Source organism: Balaenoptera musculus, chromosome 19 (genome assembly GCF_009873245.2).
Source record: "Balaenoptera musculus isolate JJ_BM4_2016_0621 chromosome 19, mBalMus1.pri.v3, whole genome shotgun sequence".
Classification (NCBI taxonomy): Eukaryota; Metazoa; Chordata; class Mammalia; order Artiodactyla; family Balaenopteridae; genus Balaenoptera; species Balaenoptera musculus.
In genome coordinates, this window is record NC_045803.1 from 59,870,629 (window position 1) to 59,890,478 (window position 19,850).

Sequence of the window (19,850 nt, forward strand, 5' to 3'; positions counted from 1 at the left end):
CCCAGGTCTGAGCTGCCGTGAAGGGCAGAAGCACCAAAGAGGAAGAGAGATTTGATTCGTCTGAGCTGGAGTTAGTGGGCAAAAGCCACAAGGAGACAAGCTGTACCACTGTAAACAGAGACTGAGCCCCCGTCACAGGGGGTAATCAAGGGCAGGATGGAGTGCTAGCCCCTTAAGGGTCCTCCCAGATGCCGAGTAGCTCCTTACATCCCTCCCCAGAGTTCTCTCAGCCCTCTGCCCCCCTCCCGAGCCACGCCACAGCTCCAACTCTAAAATGAATTCGTGCCCAGGGCAGTCACCAGGCAAGAAGAACCACAGCCCTCAAGCCATGGCTCAAGGTCAGTCTCTGGTCAGCTTGGCTCGCAGGCCGGTCCTGGGGAATCTGGGGAGGTTCTTGGCAGGAATCCACAGGGAACACAGAGGCTCCGTCTACTCTGGCTGTTATCAGCCAGGTGCGCAGATGCAGTTAAGCACCCTGCTTTCAGGGAATTCGTGGGTTAGGGAGCAAATCTGAGGCCACCTTGGAGGCAGCCTGACACTTAAGACAAAAGCCCCCAGCAGCCAGATAGCACTAGGCGTCAACTTAGCAAAGAAAGACCCTCTTGTCTCTCATAACCTCCATGCTCTAAACGGAGCCGGGACCCCAACGAGAGGGGACGGACCCTGAGCCACACGCAGGCTGCCACCCGCACGTCTGTTCGCAGGCCTCGCGAAGGCGAGCCGGTGGTGTCAGCTGACCCCGGCCCAGTCCGCAGCCTGGAACATCTGGTTCCCAGACCAGCACTTTCTGGAACACGGGCTCCTGGACCGGGAAGAAAAGCAGGCCAGGGAGTCGCGCCCACGAGGGTCGGGGTCCCTGGGTCAGAGCCCTCGACCAGACCCTCAAATGGTCGGCTGGTCTCTCCTGCTTGGAACCGGACAACAGTTGCGGGGCGGGTCCTCTTCCCAGGGGGAGCTGCTGTCGCCCCGTCAGGAAGAATTCCCTTTCCCGCCTGGGCTGAGCGTACGCAGCTGGAGCCTCCCCTCCCCACCCACGAGGCCGCACGGGGCGGCAACGGTCGGTGGACGGAGACAGACCGGCCTGCGGCTCAGCGCGAGGTGAGGACTGACTCTTCTGGAAAAGAGGGAGGGGTGACTGGCCGGCCACAGTCCCCGGGCGAGAAGAGTGAATGAGACAAAGCGCGGCCACCTCTGGCCACTCCCGTGCGGCCAGCGCAGGCTGCGCGCCCAGGATGGCGGAGGGCAGGGCCCCGCTGCTCGGGGTCCCATCCCGGGGCAGGAGGCAGGGCCGGGCCCACCCCAGTCTCCGTCACACGTGGGGACCCTCACTCAGACCGACCCCGGGGGGACAGAAGCTGGAACATTCTGTGCCAAGCGATGTGTGGGGAGGGGTACTTGGCCATTAAGCTCCTGCTGTGCAGGGGTCGCCCTGCTTTCCAGCGGCTGCGCCCGGGAGCAGGTGGTGTTGCCCTATCTACCAACAGAGACCAGCTCACAGCCAACATCCTACAACAAGGGGCCCAGCCTGACCTCCTTCTCCAGGTGGGGGCCTCTGCCTGGCCTCAGAGGGCAGAACCAGTACCCTTCACGCCCAGGAATAAAAGGAGCAGGCCAGGCCCTGTGGCCCACCCTGGGCTCTGGGCAGAGCCAAGGACCCCGGGTGGGTGGAGTGGAGCCCGATGAACCCGCTGGGAACCAGGGGCTACCAAGCCAAGGCATTTGAGGCTCCTGCCCCAGAAACGGGCTTCATTTGGGTTCCAAAGCCTGGGGAAGGGTCCCCTGGTGTGGGGCTTTCTGGCTTCTGAACATGTGGGTGGGGGAGGCACGTGGATTGCCCACCAGAAACACCTAGGACACACTGCTGAGCCCCTGGTCGAGGGAACAGGGAACACTGTCCCCCACACCAGCCCAAGCCGGGGGTCTCCTTCCCAACTGCTCTGACTCAAAGGACCAGGGATCAGGTGGTGGCTGTGAATTCCGAAGCCCACCCAGACCCTCTGTGTGTGCCGAGATGCTCAACCCAAGGCCCAGGGCCAGCGAGATACCACCTGGGGGTCAGGTCTGCCCACCACGTTGTCAGAGGGCCCCCTGACCCCAGCTCCTGGCCCACCCACACACCCGGCTCAGGCCTGGCCGCAGAGCTCCTTCAAGGCCAGAGCTGCCTCCGATGGGCCCTCCAGGGCGTGCAGGCCCAATAGGATTCACCCACATGCAAGTGACCTGCTGTGTGACCATGGGGAAGCCCCCATCCCTCTCTGAGCTCCAGTATAGCAGCTAACCTTGACGGAATGCTCACCGTGTGCCCACCATGCTATGAACTTCTATTAACTCACTCGCCCTCACAGCAGCTCCGTGAGGTAGGGGCCATGACCAGCCTGGCTTTACAGATGAGGAACACCAGGCCCAGAGAGGTTAAGAAGTTTGCCCAAAGCCACACAGCTACCAAGCAGAAGAGCTGGGATCCGAACCTCAAAGCTTGGGCCCTGACCCATGATGAGATCCTCCCTCTTAAAGGCCCAACAGGGGCGTTTACAGGTCCAGGGTGGAAGCTCGGACCTTAACGGGCTCGAGGGACCCCCGGAGTTGCCTCTCCCCGCTGCGCCCCTTGGGGCCCGGCCCTGGGGTTACTCACTTGTGTGGGGCGTGAAGGAGGGGTGTCGTGTGGCCCCCTGGGACGCGGCAGGCGGCGGGGGCGGCATGCTGGGGGGCGTGGCCCGGGGCTGCGTCTTCACCTCGGCTGGGGAGCCAGGCATCGCGGAGGCCTTCTCCTTCCTGTCCGCTGTGGGCGCCATGGCCACCGGGGTGGGGGAAGGGAGAGAGAGACAGAGAGAGCACGGGTGAAGCAGGCCGAGGGGCACAGGGGTCGGCGCCGCCCAGCCCCACCTGGTTCCTGGCTAAGGCCCCCAGCAGCTGGACGTGGGCCTATGTTGCTGGGGGCCCAGGTGGGCGACTCCCAGGTGGCCCCCAGGTGACTTCTGGCTCTGCCTACAGAGCCCGTCCCAGGCCCCAGCCTGCCCCAGATAAGCCCCAGGTGTGCTCACAGGTGCTGACATCCCACCCACCTAGGACCAGAGAGCAGGCTTGGGTCAGCCCATTTCAGGTGGGCTGGAGGGTGTAGCTTTCAGAACTCTGGCCAGCCAGAACCGGGCTGGAGTTCTCACTGTGGGAGTGGCCCTGGGGGAGCCTGGATTGCCTCTCCTGCAGACTGGGGAGTCGGGCGGCATCCCCCAAGCCTGCGGTACCCCACTCCGCTTGCATCAGCCCCTCCTGGAGGGCATGCGCAGACAGCCTCGCCACCCGCATTTCTGAACTCAGCAGGTCCGGAGCGGGCCTGAGACTCTGCACTTGTAACAGGCTGCCAGGGAGGCCCCCGGGGCGGCAGCTGCCCAGGTATTCTTTGCAGGTGGAGGGGGGTGAGCCTCTGGGCCTCCCCCTCCATCTTAGCTCAGGGTCAGCCAGCACCGGGGCCGGCCGCAGAGACCTGCGAGCAGTGGCTGGGATTGTGGGTGGGCGTCCCCGCCTGTAACAGACAGGCGCAGCCCACAGTGCCCCAGCCACTGCTCGTCCTGCTGACACTGACGGAGTCTCCCGGGGGGCCAGGGGGACGATGGGGCCAGGCTTGACACCTGCCAGCCGTCACCAGGACTACCGCTCTGTCCCTCTGCCTCTCCCCACCCTCCCCTCCCGGGGTCCCGCACGACCTGGGCAGAGCTGGAGACACACATAGACCCGGGCAGCCACCTCTGTGGACAGCCAAGATGCTAATGAACGGCATTTACTGCCACCTGTGCCCCAGACCGTGCAGACCTCCCCGCGTCGCTCCCACGTCCTCCTTCACACAGAGGAGATGCCCTCGGCACTCCAGGGCCCAGGGGGTGAGAGAGGAGAAGCCCCCTCCCCACTGGGCCCCACGGAAGGGGGAAGCAGCCGGTCACCAGCAGCCACCCGGCCTCACGGCACCTGCTGTCCACTCAGCTGGCTTCCCTCTCGCCGGGCGCCCTGCCCCCCACCAGCCCGCCTGTCAGGAGGCTGATGGCCTGGCACACGTGCACCACAGCTGTGGGGACCCGTCAACGCCACGCCTGGCTACAGGGCTGGCGGCCAGTCCCCAGTGACAACCAAAGAAGGAAAACGTGGCCAGCGCCGTGGGCTCCAGGCCACCTCTGTGGGGTGCAGCCCCATCCTGGCCAGCCCTTCATCTGACCAGGCCACCCTGGGGCAGGCAGTCCCGCCATCAGGCCAGGGAGGGCGCTTAGGATGCCAGGTTGGGACGCTGGGGATGCGGGGCCTGGTCGGACCTTCCAAAGCCCTTCCACGCTGGGGCTTCGCTGCAGCATCACGGGCGGAGCAGACCAGAGAAGCGGATGGAGAGAAGCCGCTCCAGGCGGGAGGGTGGACTGAGTGTGCCCACAATGACGAGGGTGCCACATCGCAAGGAGTCTCGCACCCACCCCATGGTGTCTGCCGGGCCCGTGGACGGAGCGGGCACTGCCCTGCTGGTGCCCGGCAAGCAGGCCCGAGGCCGTCCACTCACAAAGGAGACACACACGCGCTCCTGGCACATGACAGTCATGGCTCCTGTTATTCCCAGGAAACCCTGTGAGGGGGACGCTGCTGCCAGCCCTGTTTTACAGGCGCAGAGAGGTGCAGCAATCCACCAAGGGCACACACCACGTATGGTTTGGGTGGGTCTGCAGGGTTCCAAGGCCTGGTTGTCATCAACGCGAACTCTCCCCCTTGCAGGAGAGGCAGCAGTTCCGGGAATCAAACCCAGGTGGATGGAGGTTCTGGGCTGGGTGGGTGGGGGCACCCCTGCGGCTCTCCCAGGTCCCACCTCCAGCCCTGGGTCCTGGGTCCCCAAGGTATGTGCACAGTAGGGCCACAGGTGCCAGAAACCCCACAAGTCTTGAATCTTGTTTGAGTCTGGCTCTATTGCCTCCTGGCTGTGTGACCTCGGGCAAGTCACCTCACCTCTCTGAGGTGACTCTGTAATGGCCGACGGCAAGCTCTCAGTGAAATTCGGTCATGGTTTATGGAGCAACTTGCGTGCTGGGACCCCGCTCTTGCAGCTGCCCTCGGCACACACCCCAACCCAGAAAGCGGAAAGTGACAGAGCACCTCGGGGAAGAGCAGAGGTGGTGCGGAGACGGTGAGCAACGCATCTGTGGTCAAGGAACAGAGAGCGCAAAGGCGGGAGGGGGCGTGCAGGGCCTCTAGCTGTGCAGGGAACTGAGAGGAGGTTGGCTGGGCCGGGCTGGTGGGCAGCAGGGAGCCCGTGAAGGTTCTGCACGGCATCCAGAGACGTCGTCTCTCCTGCCTGAAACCCTCCAGCAGCTTCCACCGCACGTGGGGCTTCCCAGGGTCCTACCCCCCGGCCCACTCCCACGACACCCAGAGCCCCAGCTCCGAGCCCTCGCACACCCCCCGGGCCACTCCCCCTTCCCTCCTGGGGGTTCAGCTCCGACCTCATGTCCTCAGGAGAGGTGCCCCCACATGAGACATGAGGGTCTCTAGCTCCCCTGGAACGTGATCCCCTGAGATGACCTTGTTTCCTGGCTCACCTGTCGCAGGGTTTCTGGCTGGGCTGGCACTTCTGGAAGGCCGGCCACGCATGTGCTGGACACCAGGGCAGGACACGAGAATGAGGTCACCACCGGCAGCCCTCCTAGAGGAAGGGTCTCCCTGCTCAGGGGCTGGAGGGGGCAGGTCGGGGGGTCCTGGCTGCCCTGGCTCCAAGGCGGGCCGACACGGGGGCTGCTGAGGGGCTGTGGACGCACCCACAGCTCGCCCTGCACGCTTGCCTTCCTCGGGGCTGGCCGCGCGAGGATAGCAGGGCGAGAGGGAGCTGAGTCCCAGCCTCCTGACGAGTGGCTGCGTCTGAGCCGGGCTCCTCGCCTCCCTGGGGTGCAGCGCGGATCAAAGGAGGAGGAGAAGCGCTCTCAGTGGGGGGCCGGGCACCCACCGTGGTCACGCCACGTGTGGTGGCAGCTGTTATCACCGCCCTCTCGCCACCTCTGCACCCCCGAGCTGCGTGTGGAGCCCTGACCAGCCTGTGCTGGAGCCAAGCCTGCCCGCCTGCTGGCCTGCGTGGCCTGAGGGCACACGGCTAACGAGCTGCCAGACAGGCAGCCTCACTCTCCCAGGAGCCGGCTTCCTGCCCAGCCCCTTTCAAGGGCCCGCGCCAGCCAAAGGCTGCTCCCTCACCCCCTAAGCCCCACTGCGAGGCCCGGACCCCCGAGGGCTATGGCACAACCTTACTGCCCATCTGGCAGCCTGCGTGGGGCCACGTAGGCAGGACCCTGCACCCACAAGCCAGCACGAGCAGGGGATGGCCAGGGCGTGGGGGCCTGGGGAGCGGCCCGCTGTCGGGTGCTGAGTGCTGGGGGCCGGTGAGGGGGCAGCTCCCACTCCCGCCAAGGCTGCCGAGGGTGCCAGCGTGGTCAGCTCAGCTGGCAGGGGGCACGTCCCGGCAAGGTCCAGACTCCGCCCAGAAAACCTGGGCCGGCGTTGTGGGGCAGCTCTTCCCCCCTCCCCCATTCGCAGGTACCTCTGTCCCCAGCGTCCACTCCCAGGGGACCTCAGCCCCGGGGGGAGCCAGGCCCCATGTGCTGCACGTCCACACAGCATCTTGTTGGATCCTCGTGGCCTCCCCGGAAGGCGCTGTCAGGGCCCCTGTACCGTGGCATCCTGTGCCGCGCCTATGAGAGGCACTGACCCCATCCGTGGGACCCCAGGCTCGAACGGTCCCCCTGCACCCACTCCAGGTCTGCGTTTCCCCCACTCCTGATTCTGGGGTCATTGGGGGCCCTCAGCCCCAGAGATCCTCCACCCAACATCAGGGGTCCTCCTACACAAGCCCCCTTTTAGGGAGCTCTGATTTAGCAGGTCGGTTATGGGGCCCAGGCAGCTGAATGTATGTCAAGCTTTAAGTTCCTTTTTTCTTATGAGATTAATATATAAGTAACAGCTTCCCCCATGAGGGCTTAGCACGTGCCCCTCATGCATCAGCCTGCCCACCCCTCAGGACCCCAGGGACCGACTTTGACTAAGAACTCCATACCCCTGCTCGAGGATGCACTGCACCTCAATAGCAGCCCCAGGAGGCAGGTCCTGCCATCGTGCCCATTTTATAGATGGGGAAACTGAGGCTCGGAGAGGACAAGTGACTTGCTCAGGGTCTCAGAGCCTGAGGGCAGCAGGGCCCGAGCCTGGGGACTCTCCATCGGAGCCTCAAGCCCCCAGGCCCTGCAATCGCTTGGGAGATTAGAAAGTTCTGAAGCCAAGCCAGGGCTCCCTGCATGGGCCGACCAGAACACGGAAAGGGCAGCTGCCTGGGGTTTGAGGTCAGGCCGGGTTCATTGCTCTGAGTCGGTGGGTGACGCCCCGGGCGACCTGACTCTGGGGCAGGGGAGCACAAGGACCACCTTCCCAGCTCCTCGGGCTCTTTCCAGACGTTAGAGCTCCAGGGAGGGGGAAGCGGGCCGGCCACGGCATCCCTGTCCCTTCCCCAGCCCCGTCAGCAGCCCCAGAACCCCGCACAGAGATGAAGCAGGAGATGGGGCGGAATCTGAAGACACGTCTGGGCTTATCCCCAACCGGGGCTCCCCGCCAGCTCTCCTGGAGTCCCGCACAGTGCCTTGGCCGGAATGACGGCCCTTGTGCTGGCGGGCGGGAGACATCTCTAGGGGTGCCAGACCCCTCACCCACGGTCCTGGCTCAGAGGTAGGCAGACAGGGGCGAGGGGCCCAGCCAGTGACTCGTGACCCTCTCACAGCCCTCGGAGGCAGACGGTGCTCCGCTCCATCCTACGGACGGGGAAACGAGGCACAGAGAGGCTAGGCGACCTGCTCGGTTCACACAGCTGAGAAAGGGCTGGAGGTGGCCCCAGCGTCTTACCACCTGCCCCAAGGGCTGCAGCTGGAGGTGCCCCCCATCCATTCTTCTTCTAACTGTCCGTCCCCCCCTCCCCACCGTCCCATTCCGATCCTGTAGGGCTGGGGGTGGTCCCCGCTGGTGATACCCAGTGAGCTAGAGGGTGAGATGTGAGCGGCCCCCCTCGGAGCTGGACTTCCTCCTCCGGCCTCTGTCGCAGCCCCACCCACTGCCCTGCACTCCCAGCCCTCGAGAACATTCCCAGACCCCTGCGGTGCTCCCCAGGGCCCCTGGGAGACCCTGCGTCTTTCCCAGACCGCGGCTCCAGTTCCCACTACACGTCACTAATCCGTTGACAGAGGAAGCTGCTCTCTGAGGCCGGGCGGAGCCGGTGGGAAAGAATATGGAACATGCGGAACAAGCCACCCCATCCATCACTGTCCTTGCCCTCCTGTGTTCCCAGCCCGCCCTGCCCGTCTGGGAACTGGCCACAGCCCAGCGCTCCCAGCCCTGGGGTTCTAGAGCCCTCCACGGGAGGGGGGCCATTAGCATCAGCACAGCCCACTCCCCACCCGTGCTGCCGCAGAAACAGCGGGCCCCGCTTTGATCTTTTGCAGTCTGATTCTGCCGTGACCTCATCTGACCCTCACAGAAGCCTCAGGAAGTGGGAAGGTAGGCCGGTACTGACAGGTAACACAGCTACGGTGACAGAGTCCGGACCGCGAGCCAGGCCTGAGCCGAGCAGGCCACACGGGTCCCCCGGCCTGGGAGGTGGCAGATGAGGAGACCGAGGCCCAGGGCCCAGAGGCCACTCTCTCTGTGGGGTCTCGGGATGTGACCTGTGGCGCACCCACACCCAGTTCCTGGCACTGACCCGCAGGCAGGCAGGGTTCCCCAGGCCCGTGGGAGGCTCGGCAGGAGGCCTGCACCCGGAGGAGGAGCCCTGTGCCTCGGCCCCTCCCCTGCGAGCGGGTGGCCCCTGGGCACGCTGCCCGGCCTCAGCCTCCGCAGCTGTAGGTAGGGGGCGAGGAGGGAGCCCCACTGGGCCCGGCTCTGAAGTGCTGGCCTCCGCCCTGGGCCGGGCAGCCGGCCGAGGTTCTGAAGCTCCTGCCAAGGTGGACCGGACGCTGGGCTTTCTTGGAGGCAGAGGGGCGAGCTGGTCCCTGAGACACGTTTCCTAAGAGCATTACCAGCCCCCTGCCCCTCGGCCGGCATCCTGAGAGTGCCCGCAGGACCCTTTGTGACTGGCCGTCCCCTCTCTGCCCTCACCTCCCACACTCTCCTCCACGTCTTTGCCCGAATGCGAACATCTTTCTCAGTGAAACCAAGTGCCCAAAGTAGGGCCAAGCACACAGAAGGTGCTGCACAAATGCTGTGGAGTCAGGGCCAAGAGAACGGGGAGATGGTCCACGGACAGCGGGACGGTCATAGCCTCCCCAGGCCCACAGGCTCCCTTTCGGCAGATGCCAGTCCTGACCCCCCAGCCCAGAGCCTCGGCCAGAGACTGGAGGGGAACCTCCCCAGTCAGGTGTCCTCTGGAGCCCCGTCCTCCGTCCTCGGAAGGCCTGCGGGCAGGGCAGCAGCTGGCTGGTGTCAGGTGTCCCGGGAAGAGCCCGAGGTGTCCCAAGCGAGGGCACACAGCCACCCGTCCCCGGCGCCTCCGGGCACACTCTGTCCTGCTCAGGCCAGACTCTCCCGGGAGGATCGCAGTGTCCCATCCCCACAGACATCCTGCCCAGGGCGGGGCACCCCATCCATCCGGGCCCAGCCTGGGCTCCCGGGACCCTTCACCCCACACCAGCCCTCGAGGAAGACGCCGCTATCACCCCGCTTACGGATGGGGACAGCGGGGCCCAGAGTCACAGTAAGCGAGGTGCCTCCAGGGTCCAGGCCCCCTATTTCCCTTCCCATCAGGTCCAAACTCTGCCTGTGACATTCGGGGCCCCGCACGGCTTCATCTCCGTGTCCTCCAAGGCCCCGACGGCTGCCGAGTGCCAACGCTCTCTCAGGCTCCTCCTCCGCGTGGCAGAGCCCTCGTCCAGGTGGACGTCGCTGCCCGCTGAAGCGATGAGGAAACTGAGGGGTTGGAGGTCGGGGTTCACGCAAGCCCACAGCCCAGCGAGGCTGCAGAGTCCTGACTCTGGCACCACTGGGTCCCGGCCAGGATTTCCCTCCCTCCTTCCCTTCCTTTCTTCTTACACCCCCTATTACAACACCGCTCTGAGCCCCAAAGCCCCTTCTAACCACAAACAGCCCCCGACCCCCCACAAGCGTAGAGGAGACAGAAGCGGGTATGTCTGTGGGGAACTCAGGCAGCGCACGGTGACGTCCACGGCTTCAGGGCATCCCTCGTGGGCAGCACCCGCTCAAAGACGTGCCCGTGTGTCAGACATGGACACCGTGGGGGCCCTCGGACCCCAGTGCAGCGTGGCCGAGCACGGGCACCGTCCCCCAGCAGTGACAGCTCGTGGAGGTGAGAGCAAGGTGCCTCGGCCCACGAGCGGCCCTCCTGCGCGCCGGGCGCCCACGGGGTCCCTCTGCGTCCACACGAGGGGTGGATGTTGTTCTGCTCACACGGTCCCAGGCAGGCTTCTGGCATTATGACCGTCAGGCGGGACCTCGGAAGCCGTGAGAGATGCAGGCGATGCTGGCGGTGCAGGCAAGTCCTTCCTGAGGGCCGGCCCCGCCCCCATCACCCGGTCAGCCCCGAGCACCCCCTGGGGACAGATTCACCTCCTTCGAGGCCACTGACCACTGCACACTGGCTGCCGTGGGGCCTGGGCAAGGTGGGACAGACCCACTGCCAGCTCGCAGAGGGGGCGGCGGGACCGCGGGGGCAGACACCTCTGCTTAGGTAGCTCCTGCCCCCAGAATGCCCTCCCCTCCCCTCAAGGCTTCCCGGAGGGTGCGTGGGAGGTTTCTCTCCTGGACCCTGTGATCCAGTCACAGCTCCTGGACCCTGGGGGTCTCGAGCAAGCCGGGCAATCGCCTGAGGGCCAACTTCCTGGAGCAGGAAGAGGGGCATATGGACCCTCCCAGAGCCTCCCAGTGGGTGCGTGTGGGACAAACAAGGGAAAAACTAGGCATGCACCCCAGGAAGCAGCCGTGTCTCAGAGGGGCCTGTGACCCCGCCGGACGGGGCTCTCAGGCAGAGGCGGAGGGACTCGGGGGGCTCCAACGACATGGGGTGACCCCTCACATCGAGATGGGAGGGTTTGACCAGGAGGCTGACCCCTCCCCACCCCCTCCAAGGCCAAGGTCAGGGGACGGCTTGTCTTTGATCCCCAATGCTCTGCAAAGCAACGAGAATTCTGGGGGGCGGGCAGCCCTAATGAGTCCCAGGAGCTGGAACTTGGGCCGCTTCCCACATCTGGTTTCAATCAAGGTCTCCGCCGACCGACGAATCAGTAATAATATACACAAGGATTAGTATCTTCCCTCCCTTGGTCTGGGCAGCCCTCCCGCCCCCGCTGGCGCTCCAGCCACGTCCCTTGGATCGTCCCGCGTGGCCCTTCCCGGTCCTGGGGTCTGACTGGGAGGGCTGTTCCTCTGTCCATTGCCGCTGCCGCCGCCGCCCTTCCCGCTGCAGAGCGCTTAGCCACCCCGGCCGGCCTGCCTCCAAGGACCCTGTGACCGCCGGGCCTGTGGGTGACAACAAGGTCACCCGTTGCCATGGCAACAACACTGGGCCGGGAGCCAGGAAACCTGGGTCCCCCATCCTGCTCTGTGACCGACTAACTGTGAATCCATAAAATCACCCCAGCATGGCTCTGAGCCTCGGTATACCCATCGGTAAAACGGGCCCGTAACTCCCTCTTCTCGGGTCGGGGGTGGTCTCAGAAAAGGAACCGTAAGGAGCAAGGCCACTGTGGCTCCTGTGTCGGGGAGGTTCCAGCTGGCCTCCCTCCACCCGTCTCAGCCTCTCGGCCGGTGTGTCAGTGGCTTTTCTACCTGAGGCCTCGGTTTTCTCACCTGTGAGATGGGGATGAGAGCAGAGCCGCCCCGTAGAGGCGCGGAGGGACGGGACATGCTCAGCCAGAGGCTCCTTCTAAAGGCCCACAGGCCTGGGCACCAGGCGGGGGCACAGCTCTGATTTTAAACGGGCTCCCTTTTGCTGGGAGCTGCGTATGCGCCTGGGTGTCGAGACCGCCTCATCCTGACAAAGCCCGGACGTGTAAGACCCGAGTTACAGATGGGGAAACCGAGGCACAGGGCGTGTGCCCGGGGTCACACGGCCATAATGCGGCAGATCCCACACATGTGCAGCCCTCTGGCTGACGACCCTGCTGGTCGCAGGAAGGGTCCCTCACTCTGGACCCTCAGAGCCTGCCCAGAGGGGTGGCGGTGAGCCTCTGTCTGGGGGTGGGGTGGGGGGTCCACAGGAGAACGTCCTGCTGCTCAGGGCAGCCCCTCACAGCCTCAGAGGGGGCGCTGCGGTGGCCAGGCTGCGCCCCGCATCAGCAGGGGCTCACGAATCCCGCGGGTGCTGAGAGGAAGCCGTCTGCCTGGACGGGAAGTTCCCTTCTACCACCGAGATGCCACCGAGATGCTGTGAAACGGGGCCAGACACACTCTCACCACTGTGCTCCAGCCCAGGGGTCGCCTCTGGAGCGGTCCAATCTCCCCTTTGTTCTGGCTGCACGCCCCCAGGCTGGGAGACCCCGTCCCAGATACTCCTGTGCGGCCGCAGGGCCTCCGCACCTGCTGGGATGCCCCCCACGTCCACACAAGGCTGTCTCCTCCTCCTCACTCAGGATTCGGTCCCAATGTTCCCCCTTAAAGGAGCCCTCCTAGCCCCCACCCCTGCCCTTCCTGCTGCATCACCCACTTTATCTCCTGTGGAGCACTTGTCAGCACCCGCGATGGTGGCCCGTGCAGGTCCTTGTGTTCACCACCCCTCGCCCCAAGGACACGGGCCTCGTCTTTCTGTGCACTGCTAACCCCAGACCAGCACCGACGCCTGGTGGTCAGTAAGATGTTCCACAAAGGTGTGCCGACTGACCTGTGAGAAACCCAGAGCGGCCCCACCTGCCCTTGTGCTGCCTCAGCCCCCAGCCCAGCCCGTTCATGGTCACGTTGGAGAGCTTGGTGGCTGTGGCAGGAGAGCCTGGGCGGAGCTTGGCTTGGGACCTGCCCCTGCTCAGCGGCCCCAGCAGGTAGTGCCCCTGTGTGTGTGTGTGTGGGGACCGTGGAGCTGTTCTGAGCCTGCCCCACAGCAGTAAAGCTCGGTCGTGGCTGCCTAAGACACTCGCCACCTGGGGGGGGTGGATGGATTGCAAAACGGCCTCAATTCTCGCGCCCCCCTCCCGCCCACTCACACCCCTTGCAATGTGACTGCAGCTCTTTCCACCCAGAGATGGAGTCGATTTCCCTGCCCTTGGATCCGTGCTGGCCCTGGGACTCGCTCTGGCCACTAGGATGCGGCAGAAGTGATGTCAGCCAGCTCTGAGCCGGACACCAGGCGGTCAGCTCCACTTGCTGTCCTGTTGAGCCTGCTGGAGGGGAAGGCTCACATGGGGCAGGGTCAGCCCAGTTGCCCCAGTTGGGGGTCCAGGCACATGAGGGGCCCAGCCACCCTCAGCAGAGCCAGGAGCAAGGCCAGCCAGGACCGGGATCTCACACATGAGCCGCCCGAAGACTGTAAGCAAGATGAAGGTGGTTGTTTTAAGTCACTAAGTTTTGGGCAGTTTGTTACCCAGCAGTAACTAACAGGTACACGCTGGTACTTAGAACCACAACATTTTGGAGCTGGGAGGGCCCTTAGAAACCCAAGGATCAGATGTTACAGGGGCAGATTCCAGCTGAACCAGGGCTCCTGCCACTCTGCTCCTTGTTCTCGTGGAGACGTCTGGGCTCAGATAAGCAGGCCACCCAAGGGACCATGTCTGAGGACATCATCCGGCCCAGACAGTGACCTGCAAGGAAGCTCGCCACGGCATTGCTTGTGAGGGGGATGAGCCCACAGAGGACAGGTCAAATACATCCTCCGGCCAGGGGGATCCTACGGAGCCTGAAATCACGCGGTGGGTACTTTCACTTTGGAAACCGCTTTTCCGTGCCCACAAGCCTGAAGCACTGCACACCCAAGGCACAGCGGTTTGCTCTGAGGCAGGGAATCAACGGAAGTGCAAACAGCCGGGCATCGGCAGCAAAGGACAAGAATACTCACTGGCCACTGTCACAGAGGCCCATCAATAGGTCAAGGGGCAGATCCACACGGCAGAATACCATGCAGCAAGGAAAAAGGACACACATAACTCCATGCACCAACACGGACAAATGTCACCAACATAGGGCTGAGTAAATGACACCAGACCCCAAAGAGGACGGGCCACGTGATTCTACTTTACATGGAGTTCAGAAGCTGGCACTAGGGTCAGGGTGGTAGTCCTGCGACAGGCAGTGACGGGGAAGGGCTCGGGGCCTGGGGCAGGTCAGGGAACGTTGCCTGGTATCTGCACACTCTGTGAACGCTCCCACGTACACTTTTCTATGTGTGTGCTGTACTTCAAATACCCGATTACTAGCAAAAATGGTGCCCCGGAATACCACCTAATAATAAGGAGAATCAAAAGAGGTGGAAACACATGAAACTCCATCTTGTAAATAAACATACGTGCAGAAAAATGACGAGAAACAAAAGGTGACCGTGGTTCCTGGTAGAAGGCTGGTCAGAGCCATTATGCCCGTGTCTGTGTTTTCAAGAGGGGTCTGGGGGTTTGGTTGGACCAAGGAGCCCAGAGCTTCAGCCGAGCGCAGATGCCCCAAACAAGGAGGGGGGCGAGACTTCCTTCTTGGACCGAGCCTGGGTGGTCACAGAGCCAAGCCCACGGCGCCCCGGTGCTGAGCAGGGTTGTGAGGCGGGGAGGGCAGAGAGCTCACAGCAGCTGGAATGGAAAGCCTCCCCGCTCTCCGCCGGCCGCAAACGTGACCCAGATGTCCCCCTGCTCGCCCCGCGGCTGGCGCACAGAGCAAGCACATTCCTCGCCCAGCTGCCCGGGCTGCGCAGCCAAGAGCAGCTCCTGAGAGCTGAGGGGGAGGCGCCCGCCATCTGGGCCGCCCGCCGTGTGTGTGTGCGTGTGTGTGTGTGTGTGTTGGGGGGGGCAGTGGGAGGAAGGGCGCCCTCCTCTCCCAGCACCAGTCCTGGCACTCTGGGAGTCCCCTCCCGTCCACCCATGCACACCTGCCCCCCAAGGGGGAGTGGCTCAGCTGCAGGCTGGCACACCTAGTTAGTGTGAACAGGCTGTGATGATAAACGTGGTGGTGCCTGGGCAGGCACGAGGGGTGTGGGCACACGGATAGAGAGACGTGAGTGGGTGTGCAGGAGGCGGGGGGATGGCGCTGTGACCCAAGCACGATGGAGAGAGTCCCCTCCTGCAGCTCACGGTGGGGGAGGCGACGGACACACAGGCCACCACACGAGGTTGCGCGGTAGCGGGGAAAAGCCCAGCCTTGGGGGCGGGCAGGCCGGAGTCCAGCCATGGCCTCGTCACCGGGGTGGCCTTGGCTGGGCCTCCTCCTCTGAGCCTTGGTTTCCTCAACTGCACACTCGGGCCGATGTCCCTGCGAGGATTAGGTGCGCGCCTGTTAAGCCCAACACCCTGCTTTGCTCACACACGCACCTGGCGGGGATGTGATGGGGCGGGGGACCCTGGCACCCCAGGACATCTACACTGAGGCCTGAACAAAAGATGTGTCCCCCGAGGGCTGCGGCAGCACCTGGTAGAAGCAGCCGGGCAGAGTGTCACGTGTGTGCGTTTCCTGGGGGGAAGGGCTGTGACCCCAAGGAAGACTGCAGGACACCCTGGAATAAAAGAGGATCTGATATGTACACAGAGAACCTCTAGAAGGAAACAAAAGCTGCCCCTGGGCAAAAGCAGCAAGGCCCCCTCCTCTCTGCCTCCTTCCTGGACCAGCCCCGCTTTTAAACCACCTCCTGATTTATTTTTAAACTGCCTGCCGCCCACCAGCATTGTGCCCCTCCCCAGCTCTGAACGAAAGTGACAGTAACGTGAGCAACGGAGAGACAATTACAAAGTGCCACTTAGCGAATAAACAGATGCCTTAGTCCAGATTCCTTATTTTAAAAAAGGAATTGACAAAACGCAAGCAACTCATTGGCCACGACACCCTCTGAGGATGGTCGGTGCTCAGGTTTGGGTGAAGTGGGAAGTCCTGCATCCGCGCAGGCGCACCTGGGCTGAGTGCGTCGCTGGAAGAGGCAGGGTAGCCTTGAAGAGGTGCAGCTGCAGCTGTGCGACTTGCACAGCTGAAGCCGGGAGGGCGTCCCGGTGGAGGGCGCAGCTTGGCAAAAGCAGTGCAGTCGGAACTCCAGGAACAATCTAGTACCGCCTGTGCACGAAGGTGGGCAGCAGGGCGGGGGGGCCGGAGGGTCTGGAAACCTAGGCCACGCGGTTGGGATGCTCCCCTGCCAGCAACGGGGCACCACCGAAGGCTTAGCCGATTCCCAAGGCATTTTTGTTGCTTAAAAAACATGCAGATTGGCTGCATAGCACCTTGAACTCCCCAGAGGAATGTTGCCAACATATAAAATAATAATGCTGCTCCCGTGAATGCTAAATAATAATTAGGGGCTGGCGGTTTACCCTGCACGCATGGCTCGTCGAGGGCGTCTCTCCAGAGTGCCACATGATTCTCCCGCCAGCCCCAGGACACAGAACGGCCGCCCTTGGCACACGTGGCCCGTGAGGACCCCGGTCACCCGTGACGGGAGCCACCGATGCGGACGAGGGGGTGTGGCCCCCAGGATGCTGCCCGCGAGGGCTGAGGGATCCCAGGTGGTGACGTGCACCCGCTCAAGCAGGTTTAGAAGTCACCGCCCGCAGAGGCGGGGGCTGAGGAGGTGGTCTGGGCTGGCTTTGCTCCAAGGGCCGGGGCGTCTCCAGCTCTCACGCCCCACTTTCGTTAAGGATGACCCGAGAGCTGGTTTGGCTGAGCTGCGGCGGGTGTCAGCCCGACATGGCGCTGCCCCCGTGCCTGCTGAGGGAGCCCCTGTGGACCGGGACTGGGGCGGGGGCAGGCCTGTGGTCTCTCGCCCCACCCAGAGACAACCAACCCCTCTCTGTGCCCTCTCGCTTCCTGGACGTGGAAGGCCCTGCCCAGGCCCCTCCCTGACCCGCACACCCAGGGACGAAGCCGGGCCCACGAGAGACCCCACCACTGCGGGGGCAGCAGCCCTGGGCCCGAGGCCCTCCCGTCCTCCTGCCTCTGCCTTCACGGGGGAGGCTGGGGGCCACTGGAAAAGCTCACACTTCCTCTGGCAGAGAACTCGGTAAAGACAGGAGGCGAGGTACCCTGGGGGCCTTACAGCTACAGCATTCTATCGCGGTCAAAGCTCATAGCACCGGGGTGGCCATTACTGCCTCCCTTCCGATATGCTCAGAGAGGTCCAGGTCTGCACCCGAGGTCACACAGCACTGGTGCAGGCTGGGCGCTCCCAAGGACACAACAGGCACCTCTGGCCCCAGCAGCTCTGTCTACTGCTCACCTCCTCAGATACCTGTGGTTAATTTTACAATTTAACACCAGCAACGCGGGAGAGGCCTGGGGGCAGTGTGGCCTCACACCACCTCTTGGAGGGAGGGACCGGGCCCCAGCCTCTTTGCATCCTGGGCGCCATCTTCCCAGGGCCCTTCTCCCTGATGGATTCCAAACAGTCCATCTTCTTCCCCAGGAACTGCCGAAACGTTCCAGAAATTCCAATCACATGTCACCCAAAAGTCACGGCCCAGACCCTCCCCCGCAGGGGGGCCAGGAGCCTCAGGGGCCACACACAGCCCGATTCCAGTGCAGAGAGCTTCTTGCACGTTTGCTGCGTGCCATGGGCCATGCGTCTCCCCCCCACTCCCGCTGTCACCTCACGCAGTCCCCGGAACCCCACTATTTCCCTACTTTCAGAGAGTCAGCAACGTGCCCGTGGTGAGCGTGGCAGCCGGCCCCAGGTGGGGGTCATAGTCACACAGGAAACCCGTGACTATAACCCGCTCCCACCCCTCCCAGCCCCCACCCACAGTAACCACCGCTGACGGGTCTCCAGGATCCTTCCAGACACTTCTACGTAAACACAACTCTGTGCGTGTGTACGAGACCTGGAGGCTGTGCTCAGTCCCGCTGCAGTCACCTCACCTGTGCAATGGGGAGGATTGGCCCCGCCCCCGAGGGTCATGAGGAGACGCAGAGGGCTTCCCTGGTGGCGCAGTGGTTAAGGGTCCGCCTGCCAATGCAGGGGATACGGGTTCGAGCCCTGGTCCGGGAAGATCCCACATGCCGCGGAGCAACTAAGCCCGTGCGCCACAACTACTGAAGCCCACATGCCTAGAGCCCGTGCTCCACAAGAGAAGCCACCGCAATAAGAAGCCCATGCACCGCAGCGAGGAGTGGCCCCTGCTCGCCGCAACTAGAGAAAAGCCCGTGTGCAGCAACGAAGACCCAACGCAGCCAAAAATAAATAAATAAAATAAATTTAAAAAAAAAAGAAAAAGACGCAGAGTAATAACCAGTACAGGCAGCAGCCAGGCATACAGCAAGTGCCAAATTAGTGCCAACCTACAACAGGAGACACCCTGAGCGCTTGCTTTCTCAAAGGTGCTCCTCTGAGCCCTGCCGCCAGACGGGGGGACGCCACGCCACCACAAAGGCAGGTGGAAAGGAAGCCTCCCCCTCCGCACCCAGAGGAGCCCCAAACTTGGCAGGACGGCGTCCCCTGCCACTTCCCAGCCCTGCCCCCCCACCCTGCTGGGTGGTCTCCCCCCCCAGCCTGGCCCACCCAGCCTGGAGGCCAGAGCCCCCAGCGGGCCCTGGGGATGACACTAAGGGGACACGAAAGCCTTCTGGGGAGGCAACCCCGTGAGCCAGCGTCCACACAACCTGGGAACAACCTCCTTCCACTGGATTTAAGGACAACAGAGTCCTCTGGAAGCAAACCTTTTAAACAGATGTTTCCTCTTGGCACGAACTTCCCGGGCGGGGCCTGCGCTCTCACACAGAGGCGCCGGGGAGACCAAGTGATTTCCATTCTTTTTAGGAAGGGGAGGAAAATAGTTTAAAAAATGTGTTTTACAAGCCTGCCTTTGCCATTGTTTATGTAAACAGGTAAATTGTTTCCTGCCTCAATTAAAAACATCTGCCACATAAATGAATACCAATTAACTCATCCTGCTTTTAATTAGTCTGTTAATTACACGCAGGCAGCAGAAAGGATGGCTAGGAGTAGGCGAAGCCGAGCGCGCGCCCCGCCCCCAGCTTGGCAAGGATCTGGGCTGTGTCTGGCTCCTGGTGGATGAGGATGGCAGGGAGGTGGTGGCGCGGTGCCAGCCGGGATTCCCTGAGCTGGGGCTGCCGGGTGGGCACCTCCTCCAGGGGCCCCTGGATGGGGTGGAGCCCCCTTCTGCATCCCCTTCTGCCCTCCCCCCTCATCTCCAGCCACCCCCCTCGTCACTGGAGAGGAAGGAGGGACCTTAAGGGCGGGCGCCCCACTCACATCTTGGCCATATTTTGCTGGGGGAAGGAGGCGGCCAGGGAGTGGAGGCCTGTGCCCGGTCCAGGAAGGCGTGCCAGGGGGGTGGGGGGGCATGCAGCTCGGTCAGACGCTGCATCGCATCATGGCCAGGGAGTGGAGGCCTGTGCCCGGTCCAGGAAGGCGTGCCAGGGGGGGGGGGGGGCATGCAGCTCGGTCAGACGCTGCATCGCATCATGGCCAGGGAGTGGAGGCCTGTGCCCGGTCCAGGAAGGCCTGCCAGGGGGTGGGGGGGCATGCAGCTCGGTCAGACGCTGCATCGCATCATGGCCAGGGAGTGGAGGCCTGTGCCCGGTCCAGGAAGGCCTGCCTGGGGGTGGGGGGGGATGCAGCTCGGTCAGACGCTGCATCGCATCATGGCCAGGGAGTGGAGGCCTGTGCCCGGTCCAGGAAGGCGTGCCAGGGGGGGGGGGGGGGGCGCAGCTCGGTCAGACGCTGCATC

General features: G+C 63.6%; 1 protein-coding gene across 4 annotated transcripts in view; it reads right to left on the bottom strand.

The window, feature by feature from the left end:
- CBFA2T3 (CBFA2/RUNX1 partner transcriptional co-repressor 3) overlaps positions 1 to 19,850 on the bottom strand; it is a 58,641-nt gene that overhangs the window by 21,999 nt on the left and 16,792 nt on the right. For 3 of the 4 annotated variants that reach the window (XM_036832501.1, XM_036832502.1, XM_036832500.1), the window contains exons 1-2: positions 3,730 to 3,924; positions 2,633 to 2,779 (exon numbers count right to left, since the gene is read on the bottom strand). In XM_036832501.1, the coding sequence (XP_036688396.1) occupies positions 2,633 to 2,779; positions 3,730 to 3,775 (193 nt within the window). In that variant the 5' untranslated portion in view covers positions 3,776 to 3,924. Of the gene's footprint in view, positions 1 to 2,632; positions 2,780 to 3,729; positions 3,925 to 19,850 lie in introns of those variants that run through there. The other variant, XM_036832503.1, reaches the window with a different exon arrangement.